At 38.2% G+C, this 19,839-nt stretch overlaps 1 protein-coding gene across 5 annotated transcripts in view; it reads left to right on the top strand.

Moving 5' to 3' along the window:
* The window catches only part of LOC126334230 (intraflagellar transport protein 46 homolog), a 138,066-nt gene that overhangs the window by 35,105 nt on the left and 83,122 nt on the right, over nt 1–19,839 (top strand). For all 5 annotated transcript variants that reach the window (XM_049996812.1, XM_049996811.1, XM_049996815.1 and 2 more), the window contains 2 exons: nt 11,698–11,888; nt 19,338–19,412. In XM_049996812.1, coding sequence (XP_049852769.1) covers nt 11,698–11,888; nt 19,338–19,412 — 266 coding nt within the window. The remainder of the gene's footprint in view (nt 1–11,697; nt 11,889–19,337; nt 19,413–19,839) is intronic.

The following is a 19,839-nucleotide window of genomic DNA, read 5'->3' as shown; positions in this document are numbered from 1 at the left end:
AGCTGCCTTCCAAATCAAGTAAGGATTTTGTTGTTCACTCACGTAGCTGAACCTCAAGTACTGGAGTGATTACCACCTTAATCCTTTAATACATTTCCTTCTCTAGCAGGTCTCCTTGTTCCTCTTCAATTGTTTTATTCTTATGAGGCAATTTTTTTCTCATTACTAGCTGCTTGTGTGGCCCCACAACATTTGTTCCACAGCAGGCCCCTCCTGAAACTACAAAGCATCTCCGATGTCCTCAATGGCTAACTGGTTCACGTCCATTCTCAGCTGCCACACTTCATATTTTTCTTCACACATACTGTGCCGTCTTCTCTCTTGTCTGTTTCTTGGGATATCTGCTGCGTCATTGACTGTTCTTTGCCATTGGTTTTTTTTTTTTTTTTTTTTTTTTTTTTTTTTTTTTTTTTTTTTTTTTTTCCCCAAATGTTGGAAGCCATCTTATGATCTCTTCCTATTTCTCTGTGTGCCCCGTTTTGTTGTCCACCACCGTCTGTTTTCTCTCTGGGCATCCAGCTGTGTCTCTTTGTGTTCAACCTGCATGAATATTTCTCATGCCTGTTCCACTGTTTCTATTATTCTGCCTATTAAATGGTTGCATATGTTGGATGGAACTCTTTGCATTACCCACTACACTATGTTGCACGTCTAGATACTGAGTCCGTTCGAGTTCTTCCAGAAACTCACTATATGTTCCATAATGAGATCGATGACAGGGGGTAATACATATTGAATTTAATATATAATCCTTGTTGCTTGTAGGCCAGTCTTTATTCAAAAACAGGTTTTCAAATTTAGATCACATTAAATGTGTATTTTCCAAGTGCTTGCACCAGTTATATGCTTTGTCATTCATTTATTTGGTGACATAAGCAGTTTTTTGTCTTATCATTCCATATTTCTGGTAACAATCCATGGAGGGTGTAATTTTGCTTCCGGAAGGAACCTATTAACTTTTGCAACTGTGTGTGAATTCGACTGACTTGAGTGTCATTTCTTGCTATCAGAGCAGTTTGCCTACTTACAGAGCTTTTCCTAGGTGCAATTTGTTACTTACTGCTTGCTCTGCAAATTTTTCCTCCATCTGTTGTACTTCTTATCTTATGCTGGCAACATTCTTTTTGACTTAAGCATAAAGGAACTTAATTTTGCTATTGCATATTTACCTGCATCTATGCCTCTATATCACCTACTCATTTCAGCTGTTTTTCATCTTGTAGTTCCTGTTTTTCCAAGATTTCATGAATTTCAATTTCTTGTCTCCCTTTCAGTTTGTTTATTTCTTCATTGGTTTTATTCTGCTCTTTTACCAATTTTACTCCCACATCAATTTCCATGTCCTACAAATTTAACATTTTCTCCCAAATTTAACATGTCATGAATCAGTAAAGCAAATTTCCATTTAGTGTTTGTGGCAGATAGAAGCATTGAAAAAGGGAAAAGGATAGTTAGATATTAACATCCTATCAGTGATGAAGGTGGAGCATTTACTAATATTTTACAAGGAAGGAGAAAATATTGCCCGAGTTACTTTAAAAGGGCCTGTCCTATGGCCTGTTTACTCAATGATTTAAAATTCAGTCTAGATGTCCAGATAGGAATTTGAACCATGTTTGTCCTGATAGCAAGTCAATGCCTTGACTGCTGCTTTCATGTTCAGCAAAAGCATCAAGTCAGTGCACAAGATATGTTCATATGGAAGAACAGTGGTTATGAATTGTGGCCTATGTTAAACAGAAGATCAAGTGCATAGTTTAAACTGTTCATCATTGTCTTATATGTATAATGCAGAGACCCATATCATCTCATTCCATTAGTAAACAGACTCTTACACTTTTATTCTTTTGATGCTTTGATGTGTTTTGAATTCCTGAGGGATTCAGGTGAGATTTTGCAGTTTACCTCATTAATGATTTTCATTCATTTCTACTCGTATAACCATAGAAAATGCAGGATTGACACTCAACATGTACCTCATCAAAGGTACAGGTGTAGATTGTGGTGTTTGCCTGACAATGTATGATATGTTTGTTCAAACAAGTCTTTCCTTTTATGCTGAATAGTGATAATTGTTAGATATTTACTGGATTGTACACCACAAATTCTTACTAAGTGTCTGTTTTGAATTCTTAAATATCTTTTCAGTAATAAATCATTGGGATTAATAGAGTGCAGGTTATTTCAAGATATAGAAGATTTTAGCAAACAAAAATATAAGAATGTTACAAAAGATGTAACTTTGCTTGGTGGTTAAATACCAGAGACATCTCCAACTCCCCCCCTCCTCCCCCCTCCCCTCCCCAATTTCAATGGGAACTAACAGGTATTATATCATTTAAAACAGAACCTAATGTGCATCTGCTGAATTATTAGTGAGTTTTATCATCATTATTTTGCTTTCACGCAGACAAACCTTCCAAAAAATTTCACAAGAGCTATAAAGGTGGTTAGAAACAGTCTAAAAAGCTTATAAGGGTGTTTCAAAGTAGATTGTGCTGAGAAATAATTAAGAAAAAAAATTAAACAATGGAAAGGAAAGTTGCCACTCACCATATAGTGCAGATGCTGAGTCACAGATAGGCACAACAAAAAGACTTTCACTAATAAAGCTTTCGGCAAGTAAGGGCTTTGTCAAAAATAGATCTCTCTCTCTCTCTCTCTCTCTCTCTCTCTCTCTCTCTCTCTCTCTCTCTCTCTCTCCCACACACACACACACACACACACACACACACACACACACACACACACACACACACACACACTTATGCAAACACAACTCACACAAACATGACTGCAGTGTCAGGCAACTGTGTGGCTACAGTTGCCTGAGACAGAAGTCGTGTGTGAGTTGCATTTCTGTGAGTGTGTGTGTGTGTGTGTGTGTGTGTGTGTGTGTGTGTGTGGTCTATTTTTGTGAAGGTCATCTATTTTTTATGAAGGCCACGTGCGCTGAAAGCTTTATTTGTGACAGTCTTTTTGTAGTACCTATCTGTGACTCAGCAGCTCCGCTATATGCTGAGTGGCAACTTTCCTTTTTGTAAGGAAAAAAATTGACAGGTTGCGCCATTTCCATGTTTTGTCAGGATGGTCATATACAATCTGAGAAGATTTAAGGGTGATGCAGGACAGGTTGTGCTGATAAATAATTGTTAAGAAAAAAATTCAATCTGTTGTGCTGTTTCTGAGTTAATTAACATTGAAGTTAACCAATCAGGCCACTGTGGGTGCAAATTCAAGTGGCTTGCCAGGGATCATGTCACCACATGTGTTCTTCTGCGAGTGCAAATTCAAGTGGCTTGCCAGGGATCATGTCACCAAATGTGTTCTCCATTTGGTCCTAAAGCCAAACAAGAGAGCAATACAAAAATTAGACATCGGACGGTAGCAATGGTCAAGCCCAAGTCAAATGCTGAACAGTCTCGTGCAGTATCATCAATGCTATGAGAGCAATTGACATTATCTATATTTGGCAGGCTGCTTGAAATTTCATGTGCAATGGCCTAATTGGCTACCTTCAATGCTAATTAAATTAGAAACAGCAGGACATATCAAATTTTTTCCTTAACAATTATTTCTCAGTACATCCTACCCTGCAATCACCTTAAAGCTTTTCAGACTGTTTTGGACCACTCTGTAGAATTTGAAAAACACAAATTATTTATTCTTCAGGTATTTTATATGCAACTTCCATATAATATCAACTTGACTTTTCTGTATATTATATAACAGCAGCTGCTGCAGGTGAAGTCAGTTACAAGGTTTGTGCAGAACCTCATCATATCATGTGTGTTTTTGAGCTTGCTAGATTTTTCCATTTTTAATATAGTGAACATGGAGGCCTGAACAGTAGAGTCTTCTTGTGACCACTGTAGCTTATGGCAAGGTCAAGGTGGTCTCATTCCTTATCTTTCCAGTCAACCTAATAGTCAGCATCCTTCTATAGCACCACATCTAAATGCTTTGATTCTCATCTTTTCCAGTGTTCCCACAGTCCATGGTTCACTACTGTATAATGCTGTGCTCCAGACATCATTCTCAGAAATTTCTTCTTTAAACTAAGGCCTATGTTTGATATTAATAGACTTCTTTTGGCCAGGAATTCCTTCTTTACCTGTGCTAGTCTGCTTTTTATATCCTCCTTGCTTTGCCCATCATGTGTTATTTTACTTCCAAAGTAGCAGCATTCCTTAACTTCGTGTACATTTTAGTCACCAATTTTGATGCTAACTTTGATGCTAAACTCATTTTTGCTACTACTCATTACGTATCTTTTTACTGTTTACTCTCAGTTGATTTTCTGTATTCATTAGACTATTCATACAATGCAAGAGGTCCTGTAACTCTTCTTCACTTTCACTTGAGATAACAATGGAATCAGCAAATCTTATCATTGATTTCTATACACCAGGAATTTTAAACCCACTCTTGAACATTTCTTTTATTTCCATCATGGCTTCATGGAAGTTTAAACTGGATAATAGAGGCAAAATAATGCAGTCCTGTCCAACAGCCTTTTTAATCCGAGTTCTTTGTTCTCATCTTCCATTCTTATTGTTGCTTCTTGATTCTTGTACAAATTGCATGTTACCTGTCTTTCCTGATAGCTTACTCCTGTTTTTCTCACAGTTTTTGAATGTCTTAAGCCATTTAAAATTATTGACTGCTTTTTGTGAGTCAACATGTCTAATGACTGTCTCTTGATTTTTCTTAAATCTTGCTTCAATTATCAAGTGCAGTGTCATGACTGCCAGTCTGGTGCCTTCACCTGTCTGAAAGCCAAACTGTGACCCCCTTCTAACAACTCTTCAATTTTATTTTCCGTTCTCCTATATTTTATTCATGTTACCAACTTTGATGCCTTAGATATTAAGCTCATTGTGCAATAAACATCGCACTTTACCTGTTCTTTCTGTTTTCAGGGTTGTCTGGCTGGTATTTTTCTGAAAGTCTGATGACAAGTCTCGATTACCATAGACTATACACATTAACTTGAATAGTCATTTGGTTACCATCCCCCCCCCCCCCCCCCCCTCAAAAAGTATTTTAGAAATTCCAGTTATCTATCCCTTCTGTTTTATTTGACTGCAAGTTTTCCAAAGCCTTATCAAACTAAGATTCCAATACTGGATTCCCTATATCTTCTGTATCAACTCCCATTTCTTTTTTATCATTTCATCAAACAGTTCCTACCCATCATAGAGGACTTCAGTGTATTCTTTACATCTATCCAATCTCTCCTCTGCTTTCAACAGTGGAATTCCCATTGCACTTTTAATGTGAATGCCTTGCTTTTAATTTCACCGAAGTTTGTTTTCACTTGTCGATATGCTATATCAGTCCTTTTAATGACCATAGCTTTCTTTTTTCTTCACAGTTTTCCTGCAGGCATTGTGTCTTGGCTTCCCTGCACTTCCTATATATGTCAATCCTAAGTGATTTCTGTTGCTATATTCCTGTCGTTCGTGGACCATTATTGATTTCTTGGTTGTCGTAACTTTAACATATGCTGAATCAGTCGACTTTTATATATGCTGAATCAGTCATGATGACCATTTCCATTTTGATTTATTCTCAATTTTCCTGCAGCCAGTTCACATTAACTTCTCTGCACTTCACACTTATTTTGCCATAAATAACTTATATTGCCACATTCCTTCATTTGTCAATCAACTGAAATATTGCTTATGTTGATCAGCGTTTCTTAGCAATTATCTTCCTTACACCTATGCTTGTCTGCCAAATTTCTGTGACTGCCTTTTTTAGAGATATCCATTGCTCTTCAACTGAATTGTGTAATGTGGCATTTTGCCTTCTAGAGCTTTGAACTTGCCTCATCATTCATCAGTACACCAGTATCCTATTTTGTTCCACACTGGTTTTTCCTGATGATTCACTCAAACTTCAATCTACTATCGTCATTACTAAATCGTGATCTGAGACTATATCTGCTCCTGGATATAGCTTAGAATCCAACATCTGATTTTGGAATCTCTGTCTCACTGTGATGTAAACCAGCTCTAATCTTCCGATGTCTCTAGGCCTTTTCCATGGATACCTCCTCCCCTTGTGGCTTTTGAACAGTATATTCACTGTTACTAACTATCATTTATTACAGAACTCGGTCACTCTCCTCTCTCATTCCTACCACAAAGCCCATATTGTCCAGTGACTCTTCTATTCCTTCCCCTGCTACAATGTCCTAATCCCTCATGATTATTAGATTATCATCTCCCTTTACATAATGAATTACCACTAAGCATTTGCACGTATTTTCTCTGTCTCTTTGTGTTCTGTTTGTGACATCATCATATATACCTGAACTATTATTGTCATCTATGGTTTGCTGTTGATTCTCATGAGAACAACCCTATCATTGAAATGTTCACAATAACTCATTCTCTGTCCTACCTTCATATTAAGAAGGAATTTTACTCCTTTACACTATTATCTGCTGCTGTTGATATTACCCTATATTTGTCTGACGAGAAATCCTTATCTTCTTTCTATTTCATTTCAGTGAATCTAGAATGAGCCTTTTCAGTTCCCTCTTCAGATTTTGTAGCTTCCCTACCATGTCCAAACTTATGACATTCCACACTCATGTCATGTAGAATATTACCTTTTCATGGTTATTCTGTCTTTCTCTCATTACCCCCCCCCCCCCCTTCTTTCCCCTCTCCCCCTTGGCAATACCCTTCCAGAGATCCCAATGGGGGACTAATCTAGAATAATTCTCCAATAAAGAGACTATCATGACACTTCTTTTATTTACTGGCCACATGTCCTGTAGGTACACATTTTGTGTCTTTAATACAGTGATTTCCATTGCCATCTCCATCCTATTTCCATTGATCATTCCTGTTTCTTCCAGATTTTAAGGCCAGTTTCCCTTCCAAAGCGCAAGAGATTGCCCTGAAACTCTTCCATCCTCCACTTCTTTGACAACGTCATTGGCAGAATGAGGGTGACTCCTTATACTGGAAGTCTTTGAGTCTTTGGTTGCCACTGATGATGTTTTTTATTCAACTTATGTATTAAAATCAAATTAGGTATACGTATGACATAACGCATTATCTGTATTATATTATCTGCTCACCTATGATCACATAAGTTGGAAGGACAACAGTATGATAGCTCAATCTTTGTCATACTACAACATCTACACTCTTAGATTTGTATTTCTGCGCAGTTATATATCATGTGTAGGAACCAATTTCAGATTGCATTATTTCTTAAAGGTGCCCAACTTTGATGATTTTCGTGCATTTTCATCCGTTCACTACCACCTCTATAGCCAAAGTTGCTAACACACAGTTGAGCAGTGGCACTTGACTCAGAGGTAAACCAGTTCAACTCCTGGTGGTGGATGAAATTTTCTCTGCCAGTATTTGGCTGGCAAGGGAAGGAGACGTGATGCAGTAAAGTCACTGATCACCAGTCCTTGCACCATTGTCCTGCATTAAATTCTAAACTCTTCACAGTGCCTCATGAAGTGAGGGCATGTGACACTGTTGATGGCGAGTCCAACCATTGGATGGGAACGTTAAACTCAATGGCCCCCTTGGTACTCTTTGCGAGGAGTAGGGTGTGCGCCAGCAGCAGATTTTATTCTCACCCTGCTCTAATCATCTTCAACATGAGCACGACACTATGCTACACATCCACCCACCCACCCACCCACCACACACACACACACACACACACACACACACACACACACACACACCATTACAGTCATCTGCATTTAACAGATTCACTTCCAGATACAACTCTTATACTTCACAATGGAAATGTGCCTCTGGGCATGGAGGATGGGAAAAACATTTCCAATTAGATGGCTGAACCTGCCCTTCAGGGCTTTCAGCCGTTCATGCCATACAACTTAACTTTAATTAAATTCATTCATTGATTCACAGATTGTGTTCTGACAATCCCATCATGGAAGAGGCCCTTCAGGGGTGTGGAAAAGTCAAGTTGTGCAGCAACGGGCAGAAGCAACAACAACTGCATACTTCTTAAATATACTAGCAACAAATTAGGAGTAGCAGTAATCTACACAAACAGATAATTATGATAATTACTACTACTTATATCATATGTATGTTAGGAGAAAAGCAGCTACTTTGGGAAAACGACACTGCTCATCCTTCTGTACTACTCGACTGGTTCAAACAAAGCATGTTAATTTTACACAGATCACTATAGCTGTCATTACTGGCAAAATCAGTATCAATCTCATACAAATATTGGAGTTACTCAGAATTTACTTTCCTGATTCTTAAATATTCAGATAGAAGGTGATGTATTCTTTCACTTTATGTTTAAATATTTGGTGCTTATAAATCCCCCCCCCCCCCCACCCCTCCTCTCTAGGCAGGTGCACTGATACAACCTTCAAAGTACCGGGTGATCAAAAAATCAGTATAAATTTGAAAACTGAATTAATCACGGAATAATGTAGATAGAGAGGTACAAATTGACACACATGCTTGGAATGACATGGAGTTTTATTAGAACCAAAAAAATACAACATTTCAAAAAATGTGCAACAGATGGCACTTTATTTGATCAGAATAGCAATAATTAGCATAACAAAGTAAGACAAAGCAAAGATGATATTCTTTACAGGAAATGGTCAATATGTCCACCATCATTTCTCAACAATCACTGTAGTCAAGGAATAATGTTATGAACAGTACTGCAAAGCATGTCCGGAGTTATGGTGAGGCATTGGTGTTGGATGTTGTCTTTCAGCATCCCTAGAGATGTTGGTGATCACAATACACTTGCGACTTCAGGTAACCCCAAAGCCAATAATCGCACGGACTAAGGACTGGGGACCTGGGAGGCCAAGCATGACGAAAGTGACGGCTGAGCACACGATCATCACCAAACAACGCATGCAAGAGATCTTTCACGTGTCTAGCAACATGGGGTGGAGCGCCATCTAGCATAAACATCGTACGTTCCAGCAGGTGTTTATCAGCCAGGCTGGGGATGATGCAATTCTGTAACATATCGGCGTACCTCTCACCCATCACGGTAGCAGTTACAAAACCAGAGTCACACATTTCCTCAAAGAAAAAAGGCCCAATAATGGTAGACGTGGTACATCCAACCCATACCGTGACTTTCTCGTCATGCAATGGAGTTTCCACGACAGTTTTAGGATTTTCGGTAGCCCACATTCTGCAGTTGTGGGCGTTGACAAACCCTCAGAGCGTGAAATCAGCTTTGTTGGTCCACAACACGTTACTAAACCAATCGTCATCTTCTGCCATCTTTTGGAAGGCCCACACCGCAAATGCCCTACGCTTCACTATATCACTAGGTAACAGTTCACAATGCCAATGGATTTTGTACGGAAAGCATCGGAGGGTACGCCTAATGCCAACCAAACAGTAGTGTTGGAATGCCGGTCCGATGTGCGACTGCACGAGCGCTGACTTCCCTGTGCATAGACAAACCCGCTACAGTCTCCGTTTATTCCTGAAATGTCTCAGCAGCATTACGCCTTGTGCATGGTCGGCCACTATGGTTCTAAACAACCCATGGCTTCAAACTTCGAAATCATTCTCGCTACAGCTGCATTTGTCAGTGGACCTTTACTCGTTCGAATCCCCTTCCTATGGCAATAGGATCGTAACACTGAACTAGCACATTTCCCATTCTGATAATACAGCTTCACTAAAAGTGCCTTTTCAGGTAACATCAACATACTGTGACTGCTGTTGCATCTGATTCTCTCTCTCATTACAGCTCCTTTTATACACGAATGTCATGCGCACTCACTGACATTTTGCTGTCCAGCGCCATCTGTCAGACATTCTGTGAACTTTTTTTCGTGCTAATAAAACCCCGTGTCATTCCAAGCATGTGTGTCAATTTGTATCTCACTATATACATTATTCTGTGGTTTATTAAGTTTTCAAATTTATACTGACTTTTTGATCACCTGGTATATGGAAATTGTTACTAACTTCATCCAAAATTCCATCCTGTTATTAACAACAAATGCCATTAAGGAGTGTATGTATTGATGTTTAAGAATCCCTAGGTGTCTGAAGAGACTAGTACAAGACATTCAGTTGAACATTACATGACAATCTTATTGCATGCTTGTGTAAAACAAACATATCTTAGCTGCAACATCACAGAAGATTATTCAGTAGGACAGAATTGAGTGCCAGCATATGAAGTATGTTAGCAATCTTTTCTGAAAATCAACACAGTGAGAGAGATTTTTGAGTATAGAGCAGGCAGAACTGAGCTTTTTTGGTAACTTTTCCACATATTGTGCCACCTCAATTTAGTATATATATCTGGATACTCAGAAACTTTGTCCATGGAGTTTCAAGTAGTGGACAACCATTGTTTACTACTTCTAGAACCTGTAAGCCATTTTTAATTTTTTGGAACTGCGTGATATAAGTTTTTGTAAGAGAGGGTTAAGGTGTTGGCCACGAATCAATTATAAGCCTTTTCCATTATACTGATGGTTGTGTCAATTATGGATACATCTGGACCTTTTATCAATATTCTTCTGTCAGCAGCGAAAATAACAGTTCTTGAAGAGTCCACAATGCTTGGTGCCTAACTAAAAAAGTTGAAATTGAAGGATGCTGTTATGAAACAGGTGTAATTTTTATTCTTACCAAATGTGATTTTTAGTATCCTTGTAGGTTTCACTCTTCTGCCCCTTCGGGAGTGGCTACTGGCCCCACTTCTCCCTAGCTCAAATAAAGTGTAAGGCTTCCAGAGAAGTCACTGTTATACAAACTGGGATAATCACCACTTCTTGATGTTGTACCCTTAAAGAAAAACTTATCCTATATCTTCATGGGATCAGCATGTTAATTTGGACATTAATGGTAGATGACAGATGGATGCCCTTCCTGTCATCACTGCTTCCCCTGCAGGATAGAATTTGTTTACCCTATCTGTTTATGTCTAGTGTTAGCCCTCATGAAAGTGTGAGAACATTTTCCAAAGTGCGAATTTTGTAACTGAGGTGGAGTGTGGGTGCCAGCCTGATATGCACCTAGTCGGAAGTGAGAAACCACCTGGGACCCATATCCAGGCTGGCCAGCACACCAGCCCTCATCATTAATCTGCCAGGCAGATTTGATCTGGGGCCACTGTGCCTTCCCAAATTTCAGAAGTGGCATGGCAACACTTGCATCTATCCAGGCAGGGCCTCCACATAGAAAACCTTAACACAATGTATCTGATTTTTTGGCCTTATGTTAGTTAAACAGAATTTAAATTAGACACTGTTTTTATAAGAATGATATAATTGTTTCTCCTTTTTAGTCCTGTTCCTTCTCTGTGAGGATAAGACAAAAATGTAAATAGGGAGATACAAGAATATGACTTATTTTTAACAGCTTCTGAAGAAACAGACATTGGTGATCTTGCAGTTTTACTAAATTTATGAAATTTTTTCACAGTTGTGGAATCTTTCTGATATTAGCTACATTAAGTATGGAGATACTACCTATTGGTGCAACATGAAAATTTGTGCTGGACTGGGACTCGGATCCAGGTTCTAGTCCTGGTCTGGCACAAATTTTTGTGTGTCCCCAGTATGTGATATCTTCATACGTAATGCAACTAATATCAGAAAGATTCCACAATTGTGAATAAATTTCATATAAAATTATGAGAATGTGTATTATTGTTATATTGTTGTAGCTGCAAGAGGCCAGTACTTCGGGGGCAGATACCGCTGATCACAGAGCATCTCATCTCTCATCATCAAGGAGAGTCCCAATGAGACATAACACAGCACACTCTGATAATAGTGAAGATGATGATGATGATGATGATGAAGATGAAGATGAAGATGATGATGATGATGATGTTCAAGCTGCAACTTTGGAAGGGTAATAGTTTAATTTTTCATATAATTTCAGGATTATTGAAAAATATCAACAATGTTTAGTATGTTGTGTGAGTATGGCATGCTGCAACTTATACCATGAAACAAACAGTTCTAGCATTGTGTGGCATGAAGTCTGAGAACGGTGGCATCAAACCATCTTCAGGTTGTGTTTGGTATCCTAGTTAGATATATGCAACCTTTTGGCCAGCAATGTAAAGTGGATGCACATACTGCATCTGTGGAATGCTTAGTATTTTTCGAAATGAAACCAATGTGAAATTTTTTGGTTTTGATACGGTGGATTATCAGAGTTCGAGAATATTTGCGATATGGTGATGGCTCAATGTTCCACATTTTATTATGAAATCCAACAAGAGCATCACACCATGCAGCAGGTCACAAAAGGGGCTAATAATTTTGACATGCAGCTTCACTGCAGAGAGCTCATTGATTGAATGTGAGCAACATTCTTCTAGATATGTGACCACATTGTCAATGTATAACAATCTCCAGTATTTCGGCCACTGCTACAAATGGCGTTCCTCTGAGTGTTGTGCTGACAGTGGCTGAATTGATGGAGAATTGTACATATTGGCAATGCCATCATACACCCAGAAGAATTTTATTGACAGTGACAACAAATGTGTAAGCCTATGCTTACATATCAGTGATGTTACTGATGCACGTAACGAAATAAGTGCCACTGTGCATTCAGTGTTTCTGTCACAGTGGAATTCTGGTTACAAATTATCCCAGCTCACATGTTCACACTGAACTTTTAGTCACTTTCACATGTGGATTTTTCCATCCAGATATGAGTAGTGTGCTAGTTCACAATGCTGTTTTGAGTGAGTGTACATTTGTCAGTAAATAACACCAAAGAAGAAAACTGTGTCTGGAGTGTGTATCACAGTAAATACTGCTGTGGAAAGTGTACTTGTTCTGGATAGTCTTCCACTACTATTGCCTAGATATTCTGTAGTTGGTGTAGGTGTATCTATTGTTCTCAGACTACTGTCTGTACATTAGCGTGAGATATGCACAATGCTTGTGTCACTTCATGTGTGCTGGTGAATGGTTCTTCTTTAGTGTTCCAAAATGTCCTCTACAAATGCAACTGTTTAAACTGATTGTGGATGACTGGCATCCATGTGTGACACTTAGTACTGGACAGAAATTCAGCATAAATGAAACAATGTTCATAATTCCTTACCTCCAACTTATCGTTACCATCCTCCCCCTGGTCCCTTACTCAGAATACCAACCTTGCAGTAGAAGAAAGAACAGCCATACACAACCTCAAAACAATTCCTGACCTAATCATCCTATCTGCTGACAAAGGTTCCACCACCGTTGTTATGAACTGCAGTGATTACCTGGCGGAAGATCTCTGCTAGTTATCTGACTCCTCTGCCTATAAACTCTGCCAGAGTGATACTATCACTGAAGCCCAATACAAACTCCAATCCCTGCTTAAAGTGTTAGGCCCTTCCAAAAACATGTCCCCTGAATGCATTTCCCCCATGACAGAAGGCAGACACTGTGGGAATTACAGCGCCTTTCTGGTATAAAGAAGACGATAATCTACATGATTTTATGCAATGGGCTACACATGCCTAAAGTTGCTGCAAATGGGTGCTTCAAGCACTAATTGCAGTGGAAAAGTGGACACATTACGAAACTTGTTGTGCGCATCTAGCACTTTATGCTTTTGAGAATTGCCACCATATATGAATTTTAGGCCAGGGCCTATGAGCCGGAACTGAAATGCCAGTCCACAGAATGGCATCATCCAGTTTCACCACACAGCCCGAAATTTTGTTGCAGTCTCTCTCCTGTCAAGTTAATGGTCATCATAGCCTATAGGAACAATCTTGTGCCCTTTAATCCCACATGGGCAAAATTGTAATGCATTATACTACTTTTTGCACATTCCTGCAAAAACACCTATGATAGACTATTTGGGATAAATGTCCTGAACGTCTACATGACGCATTAGTTATTCGGGACAATGCGAGAGCCCATACATCATGTGTGCGGAATCTACTCACGCGATGAGGATGGGAAGTAGTGGAGCATCCACCATATTTGCCAGACTTATCATCTTATGATAATCACCTCATACCAAAACTGAAAGAGCCATTGCGTGGAACATGCTTTTGAACACACAATAGTGATGCATGAGGTCCGACGATTCACTCACGATGAGGTAATGAATATTTGGCATCTTCCACAGCATTGGCAATGTGTGATAGATTCATTGGGAGACTATTTTGAGAGACTCTTAAGACGTAACAGGTCCTGCTATGTACTATTGCGTACTGTTGGAACTGACAGTAAAACACATTTGAAATAAAATTTGTTTCAATTTTTTTCTTGTGCTATATCTTTATGACAGTGTGTGTGTTCATCCACCTCACTACATGTAATGTTTACATTCAAACTAACTTTCCACCTGCATATTTTATAATTTTTTAATTCATTACCATTTTTGAGACAAAAAATAGTTGCCATGGCTTTGCAATGACCCTCTTATTTATGATGCAGGTTATGGGACATGTGTATCCCAAAGTAAAAAGTAAGAGGAAAATTAAAAAGTGAATTTTTATCATTGTCAGTAAAACAACTCACTTAATTTAGCATCATTCTACAGCACTTGAATTAACCAGCAGGTTTTACAGTTTGGCAATAGGTGGTAGTAGAGTCCCACTCATGAGCCATCTCAGCATATACAAAATGCCAAACCAACTTGTGTACAGGAAGATTAGCTCATCATAATAATCTATGTGTGACAAAAAATTTTCTGCTTAAGTCAAAATGTAGTTTCAGCATTGTGGTCATCAGAAGTGTATTATACTAATAAAATGTAATGGATCCAGGGAAGTGATGATAGGGAGGGATTAGTGGGAACTTCTATAGAAATGCTCATGAGACTATCCTGAATTTTAAAAAAAAGTTTTTTTTAAAGAAGACACTTTCTTTTACGCCTGTTTTTCAAAATTAAATATTGCCGCTTTTTGTCATTTCATGTTATAACTAGCAGAAGGTGTATTTAAAATGTTCTGCCTAGGATAGTTAAAGACAATTGTACTTGACAGAAAGATGATTAATTTCAAGTGCATGCATGATTTCTTTAATGTGTTCTATTTTCAGAATCAGAAATTTATTGTCTTGTAACATACATGTCAAATCATTTATTTATTTTACAGGAGAATTATCAAACTTGTAACTATAATAGGTTGTACATGGAATACAACATTTACTAGAAATATACAGGATGTCCCATTTATCTTGACCACCTAAATAAAAGTTTGTCCAGATGCAAATTTCCAAGTGTTTCAAGCAAATGTTCTTTAGCCGTCAGGGGGGACATCAGTCAGCATAATTGCCTTTGTTGTAGCTATGGTTTTTACATACATGGGTAGATCACATTTCTAATGCGGAGGTATTGAATAGAATTGGGGAGAAGAGGAGTTTGTGGCACAACTTGTCAAGAAGAAGGGACCAGTTGGTATGACACATTCTGAGGCATCAAGGATCACAAATTTAGCATTGGAGGGCAGCACGGAGGGTAAAAATTGTAGAGCGAGACCAAGACATGAATACACTAAGCATATTCAGAAGGATGTAGGTTGCAGTAAGTAATGGGAGATGAAGAAGCTTGCACAGGATAGAGTAGTATGGGGAGTTGCATCAAACCAGTCTCAGGACTGAAGACCACAACAACACAACATGTTTTTTACAAAGATATGAACAGCAGCATGACTTTTTTAAATGGCACCCTGTATTTTTTATTCAGTATTTCATTTCCTCTCCTAAAGGCCTATTCAAAAATGTATCACAGTGTACCATTCAATGAAACACAATGTTATTAATTACATAACACAACATTGACTTTGAGCCTGGGATCACAAACTTGTTCACTTGCTAGGGTTGTCAGGAAACAAATGAAAACCAGGTAAAAACGTAACACAAAATTGACTTTCACTTCCTGTACCATTGCCCAGGAGTAGAATATTCAGAGGTGCTCAAAGTGGTGACCCTAGACACCGATACACTGGTGCACTTTGTTGAATGAAAGAATTATTTACTGCCTGCTGAAGAGAATTACGAGTAAGCATGATACGTTCCTGTACGTCCTCTGTATTTGTTGGAATATCACAATAGACAACGTCTTTAATGCTTCCCCAAAGAAAAAAGTCCAGAGGATTTAAATCAGGAGACCTAGCAGTCCAAGTAACTGTTCCTCCTTGACCAATCCATCTGACAGCATACCTTTGGTTCAGAACATGATGTGCACCAAGGCATTATGTGCTGGACAACCATCATGTTGATACCACATAAGCATTCTGGTTCTTAGCGGCACTTCATCCAGAAGAGGAGGAAGAATTCGTTTGAGGAAGTTGGCATACACTGTGCTGTTTCGACTACTATTGATGAAATAAGGGCCAATGATTGTAGTACCAAGTATGCCACACCAGATGTTAACCCTCCATTGATGCTGATCATGGGTTGTCACTATACCAATAATGTATGTTCCTTCTATTTACCTGTCCTTTGTTTTGAAGGAACATTCGTACAGTAAAAAGAACATTGGAGAAGAAGTTTGGGTTGGCGAGGATTTGCTGCTGTGCTGACTGACAGAACTATACATGATTATGGAAATCATTCCCAAGCAATTCTTGATGTAGGTGTACATGGTAAGGATGCAACCAGTGACATGTAAGAACACGATGTACACTGGTTTTAGGAATGCCAGTCTCGTATTCAAGCTGTCATGTGCTCACATATGGATTCATAGCAATGGAAGCAAGAACAGTAACTCCAGCAGCTTCGTCTGTGCGAGTGCTATAATGATTGCATTGTTGTCGGTTGAAACTTCCCATTTCCTGAAGCGTCACAACAAGACAAGAAAACATCCATCAGGAAGGTGGGTTCTTGTCAGGATATTGCTCTCTGTACAGTTCTACTGCCTGTATAGCATTTCGCGTACCTTCAGCTATAACAACAACAACAACTGAAACATTATGTCGATGCAGTTTGTAGGAAGGACAGTCTTTACTGTATGCCTACTCTGCACAACAGTATTTAAGAGGACTAAACTACTACACTAAATGTATCTATACATAAGAAAACAGCATTGCAATTACTGTTCTGCTAACTTACATTCCCCATAGATGAATAACATTTCTACCTTATCTTCGTTGGTGTACATTCTACTCACACAACTCTTCAACTGACAATGTTTGACGGAATGACGCATGTCCATTCTACTTATGTTTACGTTTGTCCTCTGTCAACGTCAGCATGTGGATGTGTTCCATTATCCCCCGTACCTGTACTAAGCACTGGGAGCGTCAATGTCAGTGTTGTGTTATGCAATTAATAACATTGTGTTTCAGCGAATGGTACACTGTGATACATTATTGAATAGGTCTTTAGGAGAGGAAATGAATTACCAAATAAAAAATACAGGGTGCCATTTTAAAAAGTCATACTGATGTTCATATATTTGTAAAAAAACAAAGCTACAACGAAGACAACCATGCTGATTGATGTCCTCCTGATGGCTAAAGATCATTTGCTTGAAACATTTTGGCCGGCCGCTGTGGCCAAGCAATTCTAGGTGCTTCAGTCCGGAACTGCGCATCCACTACGGTCGCAGGTTCAAATCCTGCCTCAGGCATGGATGTGTGTGATGTCCTTAGGTTAGCTAAGTTTAAGTAGTTCTAAGTCCTCAGATTTACAGTCCCATAGTGCTCAGAGCCATTTGAACCATTTGAAACATTTTATAATTTGCATCTGGACAAACAGTTATTGAGGGTGGTCAAGATAAGTGGGACACCATATATATAGTTTTTATCCTGCTCAAATGGTCATATCATCATTCAAAAATTTATCAGTAGAGTAATAGCATGTTTGTACCAGAGTGCTATGTAATTTTCTTTTTACTAAATCAGTTTTAATCTTTTGAAAATTTGTCTTTTGTAACTTTGTGTGTAGGAAACATGAAACTTTCTTTATTTCTACTTTCATATCGGTTCCAGAAGTTATTTGGAACAAACAATTCTGGATGATTATTTGTGAAAAAAATTATTTCATATAGATACACTGAGGGAACACTTAGTATGTTTACATCTCTTAATAATGACTGACAAGATTCTCTTGTCTTTGCACTACACGTGTTTCTTTTAATCTTTTTCTATAAAGTTAATATTTTTGTCAAATTGCTAGCATTTCCCCAAAAGACAGTGCTATATGTCATTATTGCCTTAAAGTAGCTATGATACACGCTTTTTCGTGTCTATGGCAGATTAACATAGCAAATACCAGGCTGTTAAGTTTATTTTTTAAATTGTCTCTTTGTGAGGACCATGACAGATTTCTGTCCAACTGCATTCCTAAGAATTAACACAGTCTGCTTCAGTCAGTTCCATAATTTGTTGTATAATCTGAATGTCATCTATTTTTTATTGTTTTGTCTTAAACTGCATAAGCTGTGTTTTTTAAATATGTAGTTTTATGTCATTTACATGGAACCACACACCTAGATTTTCTTGCATTTTTATGACATTTTCGGGAATTTCTTGTGCATTTTTATTTTCTCTCTGTACTGAGTGATGATTTATATTTATGGGTAAGTCATTTATGTAAAAAAAGAAAAATTATAGGGCCTAGCATTGATCTTTGTGGTACCCTCTGTGACACAGTTCTATATTTCGAGGAATATTTTCCTTTGTCTGATGTTATGACTACCCTCAAATATGACTTACACCACCGTAAGGCATTGCCTGCAATTCCGTATTTTAATAATGGGGAGTGATTCACACGGTCAAATACTTTGAATTTTTTGAAAAAAGGACAGGTGTACACTCGCGCACACACACACACACATATCCATCCGCACATATGTGCGGATGGATATGTGTGTGTGTGTGTGTGCGCGAGTGTACACCTGTCCTTTTTTTTCCCCTAAGGGAAGTCTTTCCGCTCCCGGGATTGGAATGACTCCTTACCCTCTCCCTGAAAACCCACATCCTTTCATTTTTCCCTCTCCCTCCCTCTTTCCTGACGAAGCAACTGCCAGTTGCGAAAGCTCGTAATTCTGTGTGTGTGTTTTGTTCATGTGCCTGTCTGCCGGCGCTTTCCCGCTTGGTAAGTCTTGGAATCTTTGTTTTTAATATAGAAAACATTCTAATTTATTCATGTACATAGCCAATGGGAAAACAAAAACTTCAGTAAACAGAATTTAAACACAATCTTTTTTCTGTGAGTGGTATTGCAATGTGTGTCAGGTACTTGCTAGTGCTCAATAAAAATACAAGAGAAGCATACTGTGAGTCACATTATTTCATACAACAAAGAGAACATGTGCACATATCCATTGTACAGGCATGCCATCTGATGAAATAATTACGATTTTTAATTTATTTCTTATGCTTGTTTTCAGTTCCTATGACCCATCAGAATTTGAGCACCTTCCTGTTGCAGCAGATATTAAAGAATTATTTCAGAATATAACAAGGTAAGTGGAGTCTTAAATTCATTGGTACTTCTTCACAAATTGTGTTACAGTTCTGAATAGTCACATAACTTGGATTTAGACTTTAATTGTGCCTTTTATTAGATATTTGATATATAGTGGAAATATTTTTACTTTTCTTGAAGTCTTTTCTTACAGATCTTTCTACCATAATTATTTCACAAATTATTCCTTATCAACACAAAAGGAGAAAGAGGTAATGCAAGAGGACTTCTAATAATGAAGTAAGATAGTAAGAATGCAGAGGAACTATTATGAACAGTATAGTAAACCGATTATTGTAACCAAGACAGACACATGATCCACCATAGTAATACAGGTAGTTATATAAATGATGAAGGGATTGGAAAAAAAAAAATGTGATGAAAAAAATTATACAGTACATCAAGGAAGCAGAAAGTCTAATTGT

The sequence above is a fragment of the Schistocerca gregaria genome, chromosome 2 (genome assembly GCF_023897955.1).
Source record: "Schistocerca gregaria isolate iqSchGreg1 chromosome 2, iqSchGreg1.2, whole genome shotgun sequence".
NCBI classification, from domain to species: Eukaryota; Metazoa; Arthropoda; class Insecta; order Orthoptera; family Acrididae; genus Schistocerca; species Schistocerca gregaria.
This window is presented reverse-complemented; position numbering and strand designations above follow the sequence as displayed.